At 39.6% G+C, this 23,372-nt stretch overlaps 1 protein-coding gene across 4 annotated transcripts; it reads left to right on the plus strand.

Moving 5' to 3' along the window:
• Positions 1-801: 801 nt before the first annotated feature.
• On the plus strand, positions 802-22,693 carry SGCG (sarcoglycan gamma). 4 transcript variants are annotated; one of them, XM_070749785.1, is made up of 9 exons: positions 802-1,133; positions 7,283-7,324; positions 9,342-9,536; positions 10,565-10,666; positions 13,783-13,870; positions 14,373-14,492; positions 17,370-17,454; positions 19,638-19,761; positions 22,509-22,693. In XM_070749785.1, exons 3-9 carry the CDS (start codon positions 9,342-9,344, stop codon positions 22,677-22,679), a joined length of 885 nt encoding a protein of 294 aa, XP_070605886.1. In that variant the 5' UTR covers positions 802-1,133; positions 7,283-7,324; the 3' UTR covers positions 22,680-22,693. The 4 variants fall into 4 exon arrangements, with proteins under 4 accessions (XP_070605886.1, XP_070605884.1, XP_070605883.1 ...); XM_070749783.1 differs by lacking the exon at positions 7,283-7,324 and having other exon boundaries at positions 978-1,133; positions 9,339-9,536; XM_070749782.1 differs by lacking the exons at positions 802-1,133; positions 7,283-7,324 and adding an exon at positions 7,543-7,622 and having other exon boundaries at positions 9,339-9,536.
• Positions 22,694-23,372: the final 679 nt, after the last annotated feature.

Raw genomic sequence — 23,372 nt, forward strand, 5'->3', positions numbered from 1 at the left:
TTCCGGCACAAGTTCCAATGGATCATCTGTGCCACAGCATCATGTGTATACATTATTATTATTATTATTATTATTATTATTATTATTATTATTAATTAGATTTGTATGCCGCCCTTCTCCGAAAACTTAGGGCGGCTGTTGTGTACATTCAACTTTGTTCAGAACAAAGTATTCAATGAGAATATTTCACTCATTCAGATCTAGGATCCAATTTATACATGTACTTTTACTGATTTATTTCAAAGATTGGTAGGTCTCTATGTCTCTAGAAGGCTTAAAATACACATCCATTAGAAATCCATAAAACCCATTCAACCCTAAAACAATAAGGGATTGGGAAGGGAAAGAAGATAAAAGCAATCAAGAGACAGAAGGAAAGTTAATTGGCAATTCAGACCTGGTGACAAGAAACTTGGGGAGATTATATTTTAAGTTGTTCAGACAGCTACTGCTTTAATGAATTCACTATAAAGGAGGGTGAGCAATTTATCTTTCTAGGTTTCTATATTTACACAGATTAGCATTAAAGACAATTTAGTGACTTCGGTGTAGTTCTTCATTCCTTGACCACGGATCCGTTCCTCAATTAAAATCTATCCAGACCATCATAAGTTATGAACCCATGTTGACTCTGCAGTATACAGGTCCTCAATGGGTTGGCAGCAATTGTTTTCCTATTCTGAAAAACCAAATGCCTATTGAAAAAGTACTTTTGGGATTGTTAAGGGACAAAGGTGAATTTTCTCCAGAACCGCTGGCTCCGTTGGCTTTAAACCACTAACGGCGCTTCTGTTTTTGCAGGCAAGCAAGCAAAGGAAAGCAAAGCAAGATTTGCGCGTCCGGACTCTGCTGGCTAAGAGCAACAGCGGGGCAAAAGGAATCGGCGCCTGCTGTCTCTCCAATGGCGAGTAGCGGGCGTTTCCCTTCCTACGCGATGTGCGAAGCTGCGCCGACCAGACGGAAAAGCCGAGGTTGTTGCTCGTTTGGGCTGCGAAGGCGAGGAACCGCCGCCGGAGGAAGGCTGGGGGATCCTAAGGCGCGCTCCACGGTCTCGCCCGGCGAAGAAGAAAGATGCGATGACTCCTCTCGCCCTAGTTGAAGCCCCCTGAGGAAGACGCTCGTGGGAAGGGCAGGTAAAAGGAAACCCCGTCCCTTCTGCCCCGTTTGACTTTCCTAGCGGACTTTAATTGAGGAGTAAAACCCACTAACTACCGTAGGCGTGCTTGGAATATAAGTGAGTTTTAAGGGTTGCAGGAGAGTGCAGAAGTCCTGGCTTCCTGGTTGAGGATGCTGTGGGATTCAGGAGAGTTAACATCTGAGGCTGTACCTCTGGAGGCATCAATCAATCAATCAGAATAGAGCTGGAAGTGACCTCGGAGGTCTTCAACACCCCCCCCCCCCCCCCCCCCCCCGCTCAAGCAGGAGATCTGTACCAGGGGTCTCCAACTTTAAAACTTGTGGACTTCAACTCCCAAAATATATTGCTCAAAAAAATAAAGGGAACACTCAAATGACACATCCTAGATCTGAATGAATGAAATATTCTCATTGAATACTTTGTTCTGTACAACGTTGGTTGTGCACAACAGCATGTGAAATTGATTGTCAATCAGCATTGCTTCCTAAGTGGACAGTTTGAGTTGTTGTTGTTGTTGTTGTTGTTGTTATTATTATTATTATTATTATTATTATTATTTATTAGATTTGTATGCCACCCCCTAGACTCAGGGCGTCTCACAGTTCACAGAAGTTTGGTTTACTTGGAGTTATATTGTGTTGTTTAAGTGTTCCCTTTATTTTTTTGAGCAGTGTACTTCAGCCAAATTTGGTGAGAATCTCATTTGGATCCCTTTTACTTTAATGATAGTTATCTCAAACCTCCCTGTGTGATTAAAAGAAACATTTTATTTATCGAGAATCTTCAGGGAATTTCTCCTAGCTTTTTGTGGTCTTTTTACAGTTTGGTTAAATAATTGGGAACAGTGGGAATATTTTTATTTGATTTTTTTTCTTGTTTCATTCATTTGCAGTTTCTCCAAAGTATATTGTAATTTATATATTTTTTTCAATATTGACAATCAAATTCTATATTTAAGGTCAGAAGAAGCTTTAAAACTGCACCTTTCTTGTTAATGCAGTTTAACTGTCTATAAAAGCCTATCATTTTTCCAGAATGGTTTATCTCCCATAGGTGGAATAGTCAATAGCTTCAATTCCATATCCTGACTCTATTAATTAATTATCTATCTATCTATCTATCTATCTATCTATCTATCTATCTATCTATCTATCTATCTATCTATCTATTAGATTTGTATGCTGCCCCTCTCCGCAGACTCGGGGCGGCTCACAGCAAGATATAGCAATTCATGACAAATCCAAATACTGTATAATTAAAAATATTTAAAAAGAACCCCATTTTACTAACAAACACACACACAAACAAACATACCATGCATAAATTGTACATGCCCGGGGGAGATGTTTCAGTTCCCTCATGCCTGACGGCAAAGGTGGGTTTTAAGGAGTTTACGGAAGGCAGGGAGAGTAGGGGCAGTTCTAATCTCTGGGGGGAGTTGGTTCCAGAGAGTCGGGGCCACCACAGAGAAGGATCTTCCCCTGGGGCCCGGCAACCGACATTGTTTAGTTGACGGGACCCGGAGAAGGCCCACTCTGTGAGACCTAATCGGTCGCTGGGATTCGTGCGGCAGAAGGCGGTCTCGGAGGTATTCTGGTCCAGTGCCATGAAGGGCTTTAAAGGTAATAACCAACACTTTGAATTGTGACCAGAAATTGATCGGCAGCCAATGCAAACTGCGGAGTGTTGGTGTAACATGGGCATACCTAGGTAAGCCCATGACTGCTCTCGCAGCTGCATTCTGCACGATCTGAAGTTTCCAAACACTTTTCAAAGGTAGCCCCATGTAGAGAGCATGACAGTAGTCGAACCTCGAGGTGATTGCCAGAAAGGTAACAGGATGGTGTTATCTCTCTGGAATTAAAAGAGTTGATGCCAGGTGAGTCACTTCCTAGAATAGGGGTCTCCAACCTTGGCTACTTTGCTGACTGAGGTATTCTGGGAGTTGAAGTCCACAAAGTTGCCAAGGTTGGAGACTCCACTGCATATACCATTTCAGTCAAGCGACAAGTCTAGTCTCGTCCTAAAAACCTTCGGTGATGAAGCACCCACAACTACTGAAGGCAAGCTGTTCCACTTGTTAATTGTCCTCACTGTTAGGAAGTTTGTCCTTAGTTCCATGTTGGGTTTAATTTCTTCCATTGTTTCTTAACAAAGCGCCTACAGGTGCTTTAGTAAATAGGTCGATCCTCTCCTCTTAGAAACATAGAAGATTGACGGCAGGAAAAGACCTCATGGTCCATCTAATCTGCCCTTATACTATTTCCTGTATTTATCTTAGGATGGATGGATGTTTATCCCAGGCATGTTTAAATTCAGTTACTGTGGATTTACCAATCACGTCTGCTGGAAGTTTGGTCCAAGGATCTACTACTCTTTCAGTAAAATAATATGTTCTCATGTTGCTTCTGATTTTCCCCCCAACCAACCTCAGATTGTGTCCTCTTGTTCTTGTGTTCACTTTCCTATTAAAAACACTTCCCTCCTGGACCTTATGTAACCCTTTAATATATTTAAATGTTTCGATCATGTCCCCCCTTTCCCTTCTGTCCTCCAGACTATACAGATTGAGTTCATTAAGTCTTTCCTGATACGTTTTATGCTTAAGACCTTCCACCATTCTAGTAGCCTGTCTTTGGACCCGTTCAATTTTGTCAATATCTTTTTGTAGGTGAGGTCTCCAGAACTGAACACAGTATTCCAAATGTGGTCTCCCCAGCGCTCTATACAGCGGGATCACAATCTCCCTCTTCCTGCTTGCTATACCTCTAGCTATGCAGCCAAGCATTCTACTTGCTTTTCCTACTGCCTCTTTGTGGTAACCTCTCAAATACTCGAATTCTGCTATCATGTCCCCACCTCAAGTCTTTCTTTTCTCTAGACTTGACAAACCCAAATCCTGCAAACGTTCTTCATATGTTTTTGTCTCCAGGCCTTTATTCATCTTGGTTGCTGTTCTCTGTACTTTTCCCAAAATCTCAAAATATTTTTTGTAACGTGGTGACCAAAACCGGATACAGGATTCCAGGTGTGGTCTTACCGAGGCTTTACAAAGCGATAGATTGTAGATTGCAATTGCATATGTCCCACTTGTCCAGCGCAATCTTCTTTATTCTTTATTCTTTACCTTTATTATGCAGCGCCTAAAACACGATTTGAGTATTGCCCACAAGATCATATGCTGCAACGTCCTTCCGGTCAACGACTATTTCAGCTTCAACTGCAACAACACAAGAGCACACAACAGATTCAAACTTAATATTAACCGCTCCAAACTTGACTGTAAAAAACATGACTTTAACAATCGAGTTGTCGAAGCGTGGAACTCATTACCGGACTCAATAGTGTCAACTCCCAACCCCCAACACTTCTCCCTTAGACTCTCCACGATTGACCTCTCCAGGTTCCTAAGAGGCCAGTAAGGGGCGTATATAAGTGCACTAGTGTGCCTTTCGTCCCCTGTCCAATTGTCTTTCCTTATCTCATATATCATATATATTCTCTCCGTATCTATATATATATATATCATATATTCTCTCCTTATCTCTTATATCATATATATTCTCTCCCTCCCATCTACTTCTCTTCTTTTTACTTTCTATCATTATATATATATTACTTAATGTCTATTCTCTTCCATATGTATTGTATATTGGACAAAGAATAAATAAAATAAAATAAATAAATAAATTCCCGACTGCTCTTCAACTCCAAAACAACCCTGGTTGCAGATTTTGGGAACAGCGATGTATTCCAACTCATTTCCAGTCTTTGTACCTATCCTTCATTAAGGTGGTATGTAGAATTGGCAGGAATGAATCTTCCTTGTAGCGTATCATTAATAGCAGAAAAGAGTTTTCATCAGTCAGCCTACCCATTGTCGGAGCAAATCACACTATAATTTTCCTGCTGCTCATGGGAGTAGAAAACTAATAAATTGTTGAGAAGGAATGGTTCTTGTGTTTCCAATGTCCTTCTTAAAAATGCTAAAGCCTGTTTTTGCAGCCCCGAAGCTATTTTTATTATAGTTATTGCTAAAGATTAGATTTAGTAACCTGACATTTTGAAGTGTGATTCGGTGTGTGAAAACCTTTGTAGTAATGGCTCATAGAAAAACTCACATATTTTGCCCCACCCCCAATGGCCTTTCAAGGCAAAAATCCAGAGAAAATCTTGGTTTTATCCACTTTATATTATCTACCCAATCATTACAGACTCAGCCACCACCCAAATTGGATATCCTGGACTGCCACTGAAAGATTCCCACCCCTGGCTTAAAGAAAGGGAAGAAAGCTAAGATAATTTTGTCTCTCTGTATATATTGTATGTGTTTGTGAGTGGAGGGAAAATTTGTACTTAAATGTTGATAGCTATGCACACCCTCACTTACTCCCTTCCTTCCTTCCTTCCTTCCTTCCTTCCTTCTCTCCCTCCCTCCCTCCTTCCTTCCTTCTCTCCCTCACTCTTTCCTTCCTTCCTTCCTTCTCTCCCTCCCTCCTTCCTTCCTTCCTTCTCTCCCTCCCTCCTTCCCTCCTTCCTTCCTTCCTTCTCTCCCTCCCTCCTTCCCTCCCTCCTTCCTTCCTTCCTTCTCTCCTTCCTTCCTTCCTTCTCTCCCTCCCTCCCTTCTTCCCTCCTTCCTTCCTTCCTTTTTATTGTGTTTTAATGATGCTTTATATGGCACTTGTGAGCCTTCAAGGTTGGATTTCTTAGATAAAAACTGTATGAATTTCTTCAATAAATAAATGTTTGCAACCCCTTGCCCAGCCATATGTACATTGCTCCAAATTGAGAAGGTTTCTCACTAAATTAATAAATATTAATGTAACAAAACAGGAAAATTAAGAAATAATGGTTGTAGCATAATTGCATTCAATATATATTTCAGTTAAATCAAATACAGTGGTACCCTTTAAGAACTGTTCTAGATAAGAACTGGGTGTTCAAGATTTTTTTGCCTCTTCTTAAGAACCCGAGCCTGGAAAAATTTCCCAGGAAATTTGAGAGCAGCACAATGGCCCAACCAGTTTCTTGCCATTCCCCCTTTAATCCCGGCCATCTCGGGCTTTTCTGGGCTGCCAGAGGAGCCTTTTGGTGGTGCTTAAGGAGGCTTTGGCAGTCTAGAACGCATTTTCCTTTCTCTGGGCATTTGGAAAGGGAATAAACCTCTGCCAGCGCCCAGAGAAAGGAAATGCTCCCTTCGCTCTGGGCAGCCCAGAGCGAACGGAGCGTTTTCCCTTTCTTTTTGTGCTTGGAGAGGGAATAAACCACTTTGCTGTGGTGACTCCCTCGCGCTGCCTCCCATGCACCCTGCATGAGGTTGCCTCCCAGAGCATCTGGGCACGGAAAAGCAAAACGGGGCACTTCACCCTGGCCGGATTAACTCAGCTTCAGCCAAACCGAGGAGTCACCACAGTGAAGGCAAAGCGCCGGGTACAAAGTGAGCAAGCAAGAGGAGAGGGGAGCCCTTCAGCATGGGAAGGAAGAGGAAGCAGGTAGCAGCAGCAGCAGCCGCCTTTCGGTCAAAGGAGCGGGAGGTTCCCCCCTCTCGCCCGCCTGGGTTTCTCTCTCTGGTGCAGTGTATGGGAGGCAGATGCTCCTCCTCACCGCCTCAGAGTCCCTCTTTTTTTTTTAAGCCTTAAAGTTTTGGATTTTTTGATTCCCCTCACCTTACCTCCTTACTTCGGCAGCGACTGTCCTTCTCTTCTTCCTCCTCCTCCTCCCATCAAAATTCCAAGCTTTTATTTCTTTCCTAATGGGCTTGCAGGCATTATTTGCTTTTACATTGATTCCTATGGGAAAAATTGCTTCTACTTACAAACCTTTCTACTTAAGGAACTGGTCACGGAACAAATTAAGTTCAAAAACTGTATAGTTTTTCTCCAGAGCTTCCTAATTTCTTAGCCTTGGTTTTACCTCTTTTAGTATATACTTCTTGATCAGGGTTGTCAAACTGATGTTGTCATGGTGGTGTCATGTGACCTATTGGGACTCCCCCTCTTCACTAAACTGAGCGTGGGTGTGCCCGGGAGTTTGACAGCCCTGTTCAAGTTCAGTTGCATGTTTATACAACAATCTCTGAACTTTTATTTCAATAAACGGAATATGAGCAAAATTAAGTGTTTCCTTTCTCTTTTTAAAAAATAGATAATAGTTCGATGGGATTTCCTCTCCCCTCTTCAGGATAGTGTGAGTAACATTCCAATAAGCAGTGTGTGCTATTTTGAAAATACACATTATATCCAGCCTTTCACCTCCTAAAGCATTAGTGCAGGACCAGCTAGTTTGTCATAGAGTAAAATTAGCCCTGCCTGTGCCGCTAGTGAAAGGGGGGTGGAATATGAAATGTGACCAAACATGTAAACAAGCTCAGCCACGCCTAAAATATTTTCCACCGTGGGTACAAGTGTAGAAAATCATTGTCAGGCTGAAGGCGTTTGATCTGAGTTAGATCTGCAATTTCTGCTGTTGTTTAAAATCTTCCAAGGTAAGTTTTCTAGGCAAACTTTATTTGCAAAGGTGTTACAAATTATGAAACAATTAATGTAAAGGATTAATAGGCTGTGTTTTTTTTTAAAATGATCATTCTTGCAGTTCTGTCTTTTTTTCCCTATCATCTTGAAAACTTGAAAATACACAAACTGTTTTTGTAATTTAGATTGTAATAACTGTAAATGTGGCAACATCTGACTCTAACTTTGTGTCTTTGGCATTGCATATGTGCAGTGCAATAAATATCAAAGCAATATCAGAATTACAAATCTTATTTCTTTGAGGGTGAATAGTGTGCTTTTAACGCAATGAGCTGCCTCTTTTCCTTGTTTTTTTCCATGCTCCAACTGCAAGGCAAGGCTGATCTTTTATGGTAAAAAATGATCATGTTACTTCTGCCATATAAGGACTTGGGTATATAATCATAGAATTTCAGCTGTCTTTTCATGGAGACTAAGTATTATTTGTCGGTCATGTTAACTAGCTTGCATGATGCATTAGTTACGTTTTAGTCCCACAAATACTTCTTGCACTTTAATATTATAATTTAAGGAAACTTGTTCTCATTCGTGGATCACAATCCCTGCATTTATTGGGAATAATCTAAAATTGTGGACTTCAACTCCCAGAATTCCTCAGCCAGCAAAGCCGAGGAACTCTGGGAGTTGAAGTCCACAAATCTTAAAGTTGCCAAGGTTGGAGATCTTTGATCTAAAGAACCTTCCTTTAATCTGACACCCTTCAGGTTTCTGTAAATTCATCTGGGACCAACTGGGGTAATAGGAAAGTGACTTATAATCTAGGAATTTTTTCTAATGATTTATTTTTAAAAACGCTACCCCATAATTTATTTTTGTTTGTACACTGTCAGTTTAAGGTCCCTTGAATATCTAGGACTGGGTTTGCAATGCTTAAGACGGCAGTATATCTATAGATTCTTCTCTTAATGCCACCAAATATTTCTGACCCATTATCATTTGTACCTAATATTGCATCTTTCAGGTCCTAGGAAGGCCAACTACTTATGCCAGTCAGCCTCAATAATTTTCTGACATATAGTTTTTGAATATGCCTAGCCATCAAATATAGATGCTCAATTTAAACATACAGTATGTATCAGTGGTGGGACCATGCAGGTTTAAAAACCACTTCAGTAATTGCGCTCTTCACAAACTTACTTTCCACATTATTGCTGGGGAGAAACACAGCTGACACATGGTTGTAAAATGTATCCTGCTGCCCTGGTATTTTATTCAATAATATATTACTATACCATTTGGTTCAGAATACTTTTTCCTTGTTTTTCTCCTCTAAAATTGAGGTGCATCTCATACTCTGGTGCGTCTTAAACTACGAAAAATATGGTACTTCGTGTTTTTAATTATTATGATTAATTGATTAATTGATTAATTGATTAATTGATTAATTGATTAATTGATTAATTGATTAATTGATTAATTGATTAATTGATTAATTGATTAATTGTTATAATAATTAAAACATGATTAATTAATTGATTAATTAATTAATTGATTGATTGATTGATTACTTAATTAATCGGCAATCCCTCACTATTTTGTTTGGGGGTGTTGTCATCAGAATAATATAGTGTGCAAAATTCTGCTTCTGATTGTTAGTTCTTCGATTTTCAAATTTGAAATAAAACCCTCTCTTTGAAATATTTATTTTTGGCTATTTTTTTTCCCTTTAGCAGATGGTACGGGAAGAGTATATTTCAGCAACACCAGGGACTGATATACAGAGACCAGACCCTCAGAATGTCTACAATGTTGGCATTTATGGCTGGAGAAAACGCTGCCTATATTTATTTTTCCTCCTCCTGATCGTCACTCTAGTTGTGAATCTTGCTCTGACAATTTGGATTCTTAAAGTAATGTGGTTCTCAACAGTAAGTGGTTTTTCCCCCACTTTAATTGGGTTTATGCTGCTGCTTTTGTTTATATTCTTACTGTCGCATCTAGGGTTTTCTCTGCTTTCTAAAACATCCTTCAGTCTATTTACAGTCATAAACATAAACATAGAAGATTGACGGCAGAAAAAGACATCATGGATGGTCCATCTAGTCTTATACTATTTCCTATATTTTATGTTAGGATGGATATATGTTTATCCCAGGCATGTTTAAATTCAGTTACTGTGGATTTACCAACCACGTCTGCTGGAAGTTTGTTCCAAGGATCTACTACTCTTTCAGTAAAATAATATTTTCTCACGTTTCTTCTGATCTTTCCCCCAACTAACCTCAGATTGTGTCCCTTTGTTCTTGTGTTCACTTTCCTATTAAAAACACTTCTCTCCTGAACCTTAATTAACCCTTTAACATATTGAAATGTTTCAATCATGTCCCCCCTTTCCCTTCTGTCCTCCAGACTATACAGATTGAGTTCACTAAATCTTTACTGATACGTTTTATGCCTAAGGCCTTCCACCATTTTTATAGCCTGTCTTTGGACCCGTTCAATTTTATCAATATCTTTTTGTAGGTGAGGTCTCCAGAACTGAACACAGTATTCCAAATGTGGTCTCACCAGTGCTCTATATAGCGGGACCACAATCTCCCCCTTCCTGCTTGTTACACCTCTAGCAATGCAGCCAAGCATTCTACTCGCTTTCCCTACCGCCTGACCGCACTGTTCACCCATTTTGAGACTGTCAGAAATCACTACCCCTAAATCCTTCTCTTCCGAAGTTTTTGCTAACACAGAACTGCCAATACAATACTCAGCTTGAGGATTCTTTGTCTTCTCAATTTCTTTTTCATCACACGTCTGCCTTGCACAAACCATACAAAATTTGCAAAAAAAACCCACCCCAATGTGGAATCTTTGAAAATAATTTGACAATGACACTTTCTTTTGTGCTACCAAGATTTATTTCCGTAGCTTTTGATATTTAAAATGTCTTTTGCATTTGCAGACTGGAATGGGATACCTACAGGTTAACAGTGATGGGCTTCGTCTGGAAGGAGAGTCCGAATTTTTATATCCCTTATATGTCAAAGAAATTCACTCCAGAAAGGTAACGCTACAATGTTATGCACAACTATTTGAAGATAAATCCCACTGATTTTAACAAGGCTTATTTCTGAATAAATACAGGTAGAAATGTGTGGTGGTTTGTCTGGAAAAAAGCCATATTTACTAGAGTTATGCAGAGCCTGTTTTGATTTGATAGAATTTCAATAAAATCGGCCCTACAAAGCCGTTTTGCTTTGAAATTGAAGCAAAAAACTGATTCAAAGCAGCAATGCAGATCATATGACTGAAAATACTTCGGGGCGTTTACTTTGAAGCACAGCACAAATCTGATGTTTATTTCCCCTGCTGATTCTGGCATTATTCCAGAAATATTCAGTTCTGTAATTTCTCTTTTCATTTCAACAAACATACACAAAGAATGCCGATTCTTGGACTGATTCAGTAGCACAGCTAATCAATATGTGTGTTTTCTTTTTTTCATTTTGTATCATTCTTAGAGTTCTTTTGTGCTACCAAGATTTATTTCCGTAGCTTTTTGAACATATCTAACCACAAATGTTTGTTTGTCTACTAATGGAATGCTACACATCTATGCTTCTCTTGCTAACACAATTGAACTGTGTTAGCAAGAGAAGTGGTGAAATCCAAATTTTTTCACTACCAGTTCTATGAGCATGATTTATTCATTCATTCATTCATTCATTCATTTATTAAATTTGTATGCTGCCCCTCTCCGTAGACTCGGGGCGGCTCACAGCAGTGATAGAAACAATGTACAATACAAATCTAATAATACGAAGTTAAAAACCCATAATTTAAAAAACACGCACCCAACACACCATATATAAATTATATAGGCCTGGGGAAGATATTTCAATTCCCCCATGCCTGACAGCAGAGGTGGGTTTTGAGACGTTTACGAAAGGCAAGGAGGGTGGGGGCAATTCTGATCTCTGGGGGGAGTTGGTTCCAGAGGGCCGGGGCCGCCACAGAGAAGGCTCTTCCCCTGGGTCCCGCCAAATGACATTGTTTAGTCAACGGGACCCGGAGAAGGCCAACTCTGTGGGACCTTATTGGTTGCTGGGATTCGTGCGGTAGCAGGCAGTTCCAGAGGTACTCTGGTCCAATGCCATGTAGGGATTTAAAGGTCATGACCAACACTTTGAATTGTGACCGGAAACTGATCGGCAGTCAATGCAAGCCACGGAGTGTTGAAGAAACGTGGGCGAATCTTGAAAGCCCCACGATGGCTCTCGCGGGCGCGTTCTGCACGATCTGAAATCAAATCAGGGATGATTTACTTGGGTTTTATATTTGCTAATGATTAGATTTGTGGAACATACAGATTAAATTCAACAGAGGTTTTTCTTTTAAATAGAACCACAGAGGCAGGTGAATTAAATGTAGATGCCCAATTGATGTGACATTCAAACACACACTTGGTGATAAAATAATAGCTGTGATCAAAAGTTATGCTCCACTGAGCCATGAGGTATTATAACTCTGGCAGTAACTGAAGTGGCACTTATGTAAAAGAAGTAAAATCTTGGTAGGTCCACAAATAATTCAAACACGATATATACAATGTGCAATTTAAATGGCAACATTCTTTCTCTTCCCACAAGGTCTCTGCTCCATGTTGTAAGGCGGAGCAAAAATGTAGGATGGTAGGATTTCTTAGGCCCTGCAAACATTTTTTTTCCTATGCAGCAATGGAAAGCAGGCATTAGGCTTCTTGGAAATGCCCTCGCATTTAAAAATAATTTTATGTCATTATCAAAAAAATGAACATATGAATAATTTGCCTTCATTTATAAATCTCTTTAGTGGTTTAGTTCCTGGAAAGTTACTAATATCCAATTTATGTAAATTATAAAAATATCAATTAGATAAATTCATCATTGAAATTCCCTGGCAGAGGATAGAAACATAGAAACATAGAAGGCTGATGGCAGAAAAAGACCTCATGATCCATCTAGTCTGCCCTTATACTATTTTTTGTATTTTATCTTAGGATGGATATATGTTTATCCCAGACATGTTTAAATTCAGTTACTGTGGATTTATCTACCACGTCTGCTGGAAGTTTGTTCCAAGGATCTACTACTCTTTCAGTAAAATAATATTTTCTCATGTTGCTTTTGATCTTTCCCCCAACTAACTTCAGATTGTGTCCCCTTGTCTTGTGTTCACTTTCCTATTAAAAACACTTCCCTCCTGGACCTTATTTAACCCTTTAACATATTTAAATGTTTCGATCATGTCCCCCCTTTTCCTTCTGTCCTCCAGATTGAGTTCATGAAGTCTTTCCTGATAAGTTTTATGCTTAAGACCTTCCACCATTTTTGTAGCCCGTCTTTGGACCCGTTCAATCTCATCAATATCTTTTTGTAGCTGAACTGAACACAGTATTCCAAATGTGGTCTCACCAGAACTCTATATAGTGGGATCATCATCTCCCTCTTCCTGCTTGTTATACCTCTAGCTATGCAGCCAAGCATCCTACTTGCTTTCCCTAGCGCCTGACTGCAGTGTTCACCCATTTTGAGACTGTCAGAAATCACTACACTATTAAAATAGTTTCAAGAACTAAGCAAAAGTGAAATGTAGGAAGATTTAAAAAATTCAAACTACAGTACACAAAGGAATACAGCCAAGCCTTGTAAGGAATTCTAATTAACAATCCTGCTTGTCCCAACCCATCCCATCCTATCCTATCCTACCCAATCACAATAGCACTTATATAGCACTTTACAGTGCTTTCCATTCTTTTCTAAGCGGTTTAGTGTCAGCATATTGTACCCAACAATCTCAGTCCTCATTTTAGCCACTTTAGCCATTTTAGCCACAGAAGGATGGAAGACTGAGTCAAACTTGAGCCTGGTGAGATTTGAACTGCTAAATTGCAGAAGTAGTATTGACTCTAACCACTGCACCAGCACGGCTCCTATCCTGTCCTGTCTTAATCCTATCATTACTATACCATACCGTACCATACCATACCATATCATTGTATCATATATCATTGTATGTTATGTAAGATATATATCACATATTATTGTAAGAGATGGAAAAGAATGAATGTATGCATTTCTTTTCAGTAAGGTCTATCCAAATGTCTTAAATATTTACATTCTTTTTTTCTCATAATCCTAGGATTCACCCTTACTTTTGCTATCTTCTGATAATGTGACTTTGAATGCACGCAATAGTGATGGAAATGTCACAGGCAGATTAAGCGTAGGTAGGTGTAATATATTTTTCTTTCTATCCGAAGAAAGAAATGTGTATCTCTTTATGATTCTGTACAATATCTAATATATATTTATGATCTCATATAATATTTGATATGGATTACCAATTGCCCTGGCTAGTCACGTACCTGAAATAAAGAAAAATTATTTTATGTCATTACCAATAATAATAATAATAATAATAATAATAATTATTATTATTATTATTATTATTATTATTATTATTATTATTTATTAGATTCGTATGCCACTCCTCTCCGAGGACTTGGAGCGGCTCACAGCAAAAGGAAAAATGAACATATGAATAATTTGCCTGTAGTTCAATATATGTATCGATTGATCAATATAATGAGTCTTACTCACAAGTCACTGAGCATAAGATTACACATGTAACATCCCAATTACATTGCATCATTGAGAATGTATACTTAGCTATGTATTTTTTAAACATAAACAAAGAAAGTCCATTTTATAATGTTTTGTCTTTTTTAGATCCGGATTTGGTAGAGTTTCACAGTCCACAATTTCAGATAAACTCTGTGAATGAAAAACCTCTTTTCACTGTGCATGATAATGACACTGCAATTGGTACAGAGAAACTTCGAGTCACAGGTTTGTTTGCAAGTCTAAAACTACAAAAAATGTTATTGTGAAGATAAATTGTTATATAAATACCAATGAATACCAATAATGAATTTAAGAGAACATTGAATACTTTATTACTGATATTTTTAGTTAAAATGTTACATTAAAAACCTTCAAAATTGTGTTTTACATTGAGGTCTAAAAATATTTATTTTGATTAATTGATAATTAGGGTTTTTTAAATTTATAATTAATCTTTAACTAGATGCTAGGTAGCATCTTTTAAAAAAAGAAGACACTAAACTTGGCCAGATCTGGTAAATCATTGGATGGAAAATCACTGGCAACACTAGATCATCTGAAAAAACTTCCCAGACCAAGGATATAGCAGAGCATTTCTGCTGTTATACTTAGAAAATTATGGGATGTGGACGTAGAATTAACAGTCAAAATTAGTCAACATTGCTCAATTGAATACTGAAGTTGTAAATTCATTGATTTGGCTGTTGGGTGAAGCGCCCGCATTGAATTGTTTGTGCAACATATTGAATGACCTAGTGTGAAAGACCTATGAGATCTTTGGATTTGACAATAATGCACCAGTCTTTGGCTTGGAAACTATCTTCTATCTATGGACCAAACAGATTTGTGGGAGTGAATTTTTAAAATCATTTTTGGTACTTTATTTCTAAAACTATATTTACATACTTGCAAATTGGCTTCTGAGGATTGGGGGAATGAAATGTGTCATTGTCAAATTACGGAGGGAATTCATGAAAAAAACCACCCCACAAAATATTTTACAGCTTCTTAATAAGGGATCATAGGATATTGGGCCCTCAACAGAAGGTTAGACGGAAGTGTGCAGTGAGTGAGCGAAGATACGGAACTGAATAGGTTACAGTTGTCTGATTCAATCCCTATCCCACGTAGAGAACACTTTGTGGTTTTTCAGCCAAACAAGTTTACATATAGGTCTCAGCATTCCAAATAGTCTCCGAGAAATAAATCAGAGTCCATGGCTTCACCTTGTTCAAAGTTCCAATTTATTAACAGATCCATGTTAGCACAACTGGAGAAACCCAAATCTAAAGATACGAGGGAATCTCCACCCAGGATAGAGTCCATTTCCTTTCCTCTCCTCCCACAAACCCATCACATGAACTATACATCTCCTCAATTCCCAGCAACTTCCGGCCAGATGGTGAACAAAGGCTAACCTTGAGAACCTAAAAGGAATGTGTCATGGCATGCAGTCACCCCCAGTCATTGTTACTCTCTCCTAATAAGGTGTTTTTAAGCCCAAACCAGGGAATAAAATAATGTGCGGAACCTGACCAGACTAGGACACTAGACAGATGAATATCTGGTAGGCAGATATTTTTCCCTCTATTTTCCACTCCAAAAACTAAAGTGCGTCTTATACTCCAAAAAAGATGGTAGCTTTGGATATTTTGTTGGCTGGTTACAAAAAACTTTTTTTCTACTATGCATTTAATTCTGTTGTATATACTCCTGGTCAGTTGGAGGATGATGAAGAAATTGAGGACTCTGATACAGATAGTGTTTATGAATTAGTGGTGGGCAGTAGTAGGACAGATGGGAGGCCAGCAACAGGGTGGGGCTATGAGTCCAGAATCTAGCGAGGAAGAATCAGACATTCACTGGGTAAATCCTAAATTCAGAAGGGTCCAAAAACACAAGGAACAGGTGTTTGGAAGAAGATATTAAGAGGAAGAATGGTTTAAATACTGTAGTGATGTATTTGGTATGTCAGGGGGTCAGTGGGGAAGAAGGGTGGAGTTTCAACGTTGCAGAGTGAATGATGGAAGTTTTCTGTTCTGCTTCCAAGCAAGCAAAAGCATTCTGTGTTGATTTACAGTCAGTTCTGCTGTTTTAGAATCATGCTGTGAGTACATAAATCTTGTTAACTGGAGAAGGCTAGAAAGAATGCAAGGAATGCAATTAAGAAAGATAACGGGCTGAGAGCAATGTGCTAGAATGAACTGTATTTGAATCTGTTGTGGTTGGCTCTGGCCCAGCTCCTGCCCCAGGGAATGGGGAGGTGGATGCAGGGGAAACATCAACATGTCACAGGCCTGTGTTATTGCAGACAGAGTCAGTTCAGAGTTTAGTTTCCTCGGACGAAGAAGAAGGTGGGAGTGACTCGTCAGAGGGTGGCTTGGCACACAGCCCAGGCAGTCAATCTCCCTTATCTTCCATTGATTCGGATGAAGAAGTTTTGGATCCACGCAAGCGCAGAATTATGCGTAGAAGAGACCAAGTAAGGACATATTACAGGAGATAAGAGGGGCCACCTGTGTTTGGGTGGGGCTCCAGTAATTAGGGCTGCTGCTATAAATAGCAGCATGTGGGTTTGGCTGTTGTGGAAGAGTATCTGATCGCAGTTCGTCAGGAATCCTGTGTTGCTGTTTTCTGGACTTTGTTGATTTTTCACACCTTTGAAAACAAAGCAGAGCAACGTGTGTGTGTGTGTGTGTGTGTGTGTGTGCCTCACTTCTCTCACTTCACAGCTGCTAGCTAAGTACTTAATGACTGCTTAAGGTTAATTGTACAGACTACCTGGTTGTTTTGGGATGAGTGCTCTTTGCAATACAAAAAAGAGTGCTTAGTTTATTTTGAATTTTGGGATAAAGAACATTGCTTTGAATTTTCAAATGTGTGTGTGTCTGAAATTCGTACCCTTGAATTTTTGGGAGGCTCCTACGAGAGCCCGGCAGAACAGAATCCGGAAGAGAAGAGGAATAAAAATGGAGTATCTTTGTTTATGAAATACTGCATTTAGTAAGAGTTATTTGTAATTGCTAAAGTTCTAACAGAAATCAGAACAAATTCGACATTTAAAAGTGACAATAATTTGGTTTTTTTCTCTCCTTACTTTAGGACCAGAAGGTGCCATTTGTGAACATTCTGTAGAAACACCACTTGTTCAAGGTGTGGGAGCTGATGTTAAAAATCTAACACTTAAGTAAGAATCTCTCTCCAAAATGAGTAAATGTTTACTATTTATTTTTTTGGGCGGGGGGGGAGAGAGGTTTCCATCAGTAACACTAGACTTGTAGAGCAATAAGATAAGTAATCAGTAATATTCTGAAGAACCCAATAGGAAAAGGAGTACTCGGGAGAAAAAAGGAATCAAATTCCACATTGCCACATTAGTTTTTGAAAACTAATTTAAAATCTAAGTAAAACTCCCTTTTATGACCCTGTATTCCCTTAATTCAAGGTAGAATCAGGGCGACTGGATAGGGCTGAGCATTTACTGGCTGGTTACCCTTCCTGACACCGCACGGAGTTCACAGCAGATATATTTTCTATGCATTCTAGGAGAAAATATCTGCTGCTAGGATCGAACTCTCGACCTTCCGAACGGGAGGCAAGCATTTTCATCACTAGATCACCAAACCACTCAGTAATTTAAAACCAAAACCAAAACCTAAGTATCTATGTAGTATCACAGATAATTAGGAGCAGCTCTCACTTAGCCATATATTATTATTATTATTATTATTATTATTATTATTATTATTATTATTAATTAATTAGATTTGTATGCCTCCCCTCTCTGAAGACTTGGAGTACAGTACAGTACTGAAAATTCCAAGGAAAAGAATATCTAAAACAGTGATGGCAAACCTATGGCACTGGTGCCACAAGGGGCCATTCAATTTTTATAGCCAACTAATTTTAGTCTATATGTATAACATATTTTTGGTCATAATGAAAAGGAAGGGAGTCTAGTATAGATCTATTTCAAGCTATTTTGCTCTCATCAGCTAGCCATACCCTTACTGGCATTTGAACCTTTTCCGGTTTGCTTGTAAGGCAGTAGCTTTAACTTCTAGGTTCTCCTCCTGTCTCAGCTTCTACCAGGGAAGAGTTATATGTTTTCTTCTGTTAAATCAGCCTAGTAGGACTAGAAGGAACACAGGTAATCCATGACTTAACTGTGTAGCCACAATTAGGACTATTGTATTGTTAATACAATACCAACCAACACTCCGCAGTCTGCATTGGTTGCCAATCAATTTCCAGTCACAATTCAAAGTGTTGGTTATGACCTATAAAGCCCTTCATGGCACCGGACCAGATTATCTCCGAGACCGCCTTCTGCTGCACGAATCCCAGCGACCGATTAGGTCCCACAGAGTTGGCCTTCTCCGTGTCCCGTCAACTAAACAATGTCGGTTGGTGGGCCCCAGGGGAAGAGCCTTCTCTGTGGCGGCCCCGATTCTCTGGAACCAGCTTCCCCCAGAGATTAGAACTGCCCCCACCCTCCTTGCCTTTCGTAAACTCCTCAAAACCCACCTTTGTCATCAGGCATGGGTGAATTGAGACATCTCCCCCGGGCCTATACAATTTATGTATGGTATGTTTGTATGTATGTCTGCTTAATAATGGTTTTTTTTAAATATTTTAAATTGTAAATTATTAGATTTGTTATGAATTGTTTTATTGTGTTGTGAGCCGCCCCGAGTCTACGGAGAGGGGCGGTATACAAATATAATAATAATAATAATAATAATAATAATAATAATAATAATAATAATAATAATAAACAAGGCAGCTTGTTAAATGAATCATGTCTGATTTAAGGACTTTTTTGCCACTGTTGTTAAAGGAATTATTGCAGTTGTTAAGTAAATTGTGGTCATTAAATGAATCTGGCTTATCCCGTTGATTTTGCTTGTCACTGCTTCCAAATATATATACAAGTCCACAGAAGCTGCACCTCTCGTCTCAATATAGCCAAGTGTGTAATTTGAGTCTAGTTTCTAAAACGGGATATTTGACCCTTTGCAATTGTAGAATTATTTAGTCAAGCCAGATTATGCTGCCATGCTATAGACCAGCTGGTTGGGGAATTCTGGGAATTAAAATCCACACATCTAAAAGTTGCTCAGATTGAGAATTGCTGCTATAGACAGAAGATGATCGGGCTTGCAGAACTAATTAATCCTCCTAGGAACATTAATGTAGATATTATAATTTTACCATAAGAATTTAAGATAGCAGGATGAAATCTCTCTCCAGAATCTCTTTGAAGACGTTATTATAAAACCCAGTTATTGTTTGAAGAGACATGCATCTTTTGAAGTAGAAGACACGTTAATGTAATGTTAAGCTAACTCTTCTTATGATTGGTTTCAGACTTGAATCCCCAACCCGATCTCTGACCATGAATGCTCCCAAAGGAATTCGCATCAAAGCAGAAAATGGAGATCTTATCGGACTCTCTCATTTGGATATCGCCTTCCATAGTACCGATGGCATGGTAAGATGTGAAAAGATTTATTTAACATCAATACATTTCCTATTTACAGTTGGTATTCAAGGGGAGTGATTGCTACATGAGTCCAATCAGTTTTAGATCCAGTTTTAGATAACTGACCTTCAAAAGTTCAGATTTGTGACAAAGGTTATTTGATCCTTTAGAAATATATAATTTATATTAAGGCTTAATTCTTAGGATATTATCAATGTCAACAAAATGCAGGAGAGAGGATGATAGGAAACTTGGGATATTTATTGCTTAAATACACTGTTTTCTGTTTAGTGTTATTAATTTCTCATTTTAAAATACTTAGTTTGTCAAACTTTCATGTCTCAGAAATCCTTACATTTCCTGCAGAGAGAATATAATACAGTGATCCCCCGGTTATTGCGTTCCCGACCATTGCGAACAGGCTAATTTGCGATTTTTCAACCCGGAAGTCAAAACACCATCTGCGCATGCGTGCCCTTTTTTCTATGGGCACACATGCGTAGATGGCGCCGGGCAGATCAGCTGCTGGGCGGCTTCCCTGGGTCTTCCCCCTCTTGCTGGCGGGAGGGCGAAGCCCCCCCAGCACCCGCTCGCCTGCCGTTCGCCCGGCCACCCGCCCTTCGCCGCTCGCCCGCCCTTCGCCCGCCCACCCCGCCGTTCGCCCGCCGTTCGCCGCTTGCCCGCCCTTCGCCCTTCGCCCGGGAAGTTCGCCAGGAGTCAGCGGAGAAGCGGCGCGCCTGTTTTAAAACGATCGGAGCCGGCCTGGGGAATCGGAGCCGGCCTGGGGGGGCTTTCCCTTTCAGGGCGGGCGAGCGGCGGGCGCGGCAGCAGCGAGGAGTTTGCGTGGGCGGAGGGGAAACCCCAATCTTCGGCTCCTCGCTGCTGCGGCGGAAGTAAAAACACCATCTGCACATGCGCAGATGGTGTTTTTACTTCCGCAGCGCTACTTCGCGAAAACCCGCTCATTGCGGGGGGTCCTGGAACGGAACCCTCGCAATGATCGGGGGATCACTGTATAACATAATAGAATAGAATAGAATTCTTTATTGGCCAAGTGTGATTGGACACACAAGGAATTTGTCTTTGGTGCATATAATCTCGGTGTTCATAAAAGAAAAAATACATTTGTCAAGAATCATGTGGTACAATGTTTAATGATTGTCAGAGTTTCACAGTTTCAGTGAAAGATTCATGTTTTGCACAATTTAATTGAACACTTTAAAGCCGTGGTAATGCTGAATGGAGAGATAAAATTAAAAAGGCAGAAATGAATTAAGATGACTGGAAGGACAAATTCACCAGTTTTTCTTCTGGTGAATTAATATTTTGTAACCAATGACACCTATTGCAGTAGCCAACCTATGAAATGGCACATCATCTTCTTAAAATCCCATATCAACTGCCTGGCTCCCAAAGCATCTCTGCTTTACCAATAAAAGCCCCCTGGATGATGCACTAGATATGCATTAGAAATTTGTAATAGAAACTTTCTATGTATATTATGCAGTCAACAAAACACGCTGATTGGCGTAACGATTGACTTTTAGATTAAGAATAGACAACATTGTCTTCTTAATATACTGAAATAGAAAACCTTGATCCAAACTCTGGTCCTCAGGCTGACATGTTTGCTGTGAATAAAAAAAAAAGTGGAAAAAATTATACTTCTTTCGTTTCTAAGCTCCTTGAAGAAATAGGGGACATAAATGTTTTAAATAAATGAAAGCAGCAGCATGATGAAATGTTTAAAATCTGGAACATATTTATTTGGGTTAACTGAAATACTTTCGTAGGTTTGGGGCACCACCTGAAGGAGATTTACATCAACAATTTGACAGTGCTTTCAAAGTGGTTTCCCAGTCTATATATTGTTCTGTCTGGGTTCCCCCAGACCTCAACACCAACTGGAAAAAACAGCCAGACACTCTGGTAAAAGCCAAAAGTATTTTATAACTGGAAAAAATAAGCACAGAGGAAAACCTGTTCTTCCCAACAGACAGGCTATAATACGGTACAGCAGGGTCCTGATGTCCAGACAATACAGCAAGCTTCTTGCTGGCACCCCCCCCCCCCAAGGTTTCAATAGTCAAAGGCACAAACCAGGATTCCAAGACGCCAAAGTTCACAGTCAGGTCCCACGACTCTCAAAGATAAAACTCCACAAGCCAGGAAGGGTGGGTCTGCCTTTTAGCCTTTCCCAAGAGCACCACACCCAAACCCAGCTGTTGCCACTTTAATGCTGAAAGTACTTAGCCAATTGATTCCGTCTCTGAGTAGCTCTTCGTTGTCGCAGATCAATTATGGCTTGTGCATTTTCCTCTAAGGAATCCAGGCTGCTTGCTGGGGAGAGCTCCCCCTGGTGGGACTCTGGCTGTCCTCCCTCTTCTTCAGCCTGGGATTCCTCCTCCTCGTCTGTCTGCACCTCCTGTTCCTCAGCCTCTCCCTCTGAGCTGGAAACCGACAGAAGGTCAGCCGTTCCCGGAGGGGCCTCAGACGGAACCACAACATATATAAAATATGATTTTAGCTCATTAAGAGATATCGAATAATGAAAAGGAGACTTTGAACTTTCATTTGCAAATTCATAATAAAGTTTTTATCAAATCGCTCATAATTAATTAAAGGAAACCAGTGGTTTTTGAACATTTCTCTCTCTCCTTTATATTTGAAAAAAAGTTTTGATATTTCCACTTGGCAGGAGTTCTCTCTGTTAATACTACCGCTACCAAGTAGATTTGTGTGCTTTTTCCTTGCAGGTCTTTGATGCTCAAAATTTGCTACTGCCAGATTTGCTTCAAGGAACAAATGGAGAATCCGAGAGATCTGAAGGACTTTATGAAATTTGTGCTTGCCCAGATGGAAAACTATACTTATCGGTGGCTGATACGGTTTCTACTTGCTTACAGTACAGTCGTGATTGTCAATAAAGAACACAACTGGATTTTCCTTGGCATTCTTGCTTGGTTTGTAAAACCACCAAATGAAAGATTTGAATATTGCAGTTCAATATTGAAAGAATATTGAAAGATCAAAAGCATAGAAACATAGAAACATAGAAGTCTGACGGCAGAAAAAGACCTCATGGTCCATCTAGTCTGCCCTTATACTATTTTCTGTATTTTATCTTAGGATGGATATATGTTTATCCCAGGCATGTTTAAATTCAGTTACTGTGGATTTATCTACCACATCTGCTGGAAGTTTGTTCCAAGGATCTACTACTCTTTCAGTAAAATAATATTTTCTCATGTTGCTTTTGATCTTTCCCCCAACTAACTTCAGATTGTGTCCCCTTGTTCTTGTGTTCACTTTCCTATTAAAAACACTTCCCTCCTGGACCTTATTTAACCCTTTAATATATTTAAATGTTTCGATCATGTCCCCCCTTTTCCTTCTGTCCTCCAGACTATACAGATTGAGTTCATTAAGTCTTTCCTGATACGTTTTATGCTTAAGACCTTCCACCATTCTTGTAGCCCGTCTTTGGACCCGTTCAATTTTGTCAATATCTTTTTGTAGGTGAGGTCTCCAGAACTGAACACAGTATTCCAAATGTGGTCTCACCATCATTCTATATAGTGGGATCATAATCTCCCTCCTCCTGCTTGTTATACCTCTAG

This window comes from Erythrolamprus reginae, chromosome 4, assembly GCF_031021105.1.
Source record: "Erythrolamprus reginae isolate rEryReg1 chromosome 4, rEryReg1.hap1, whole genome shotgun sequence".
Classification (NCBI taxonomy): domain Eukaryota; kingdom Metazoa; phylum Chordata; class Lepidosauria; order Squamata; family Dipsadidae; genus Erythrolamprus; species Erythrolamprus reginae.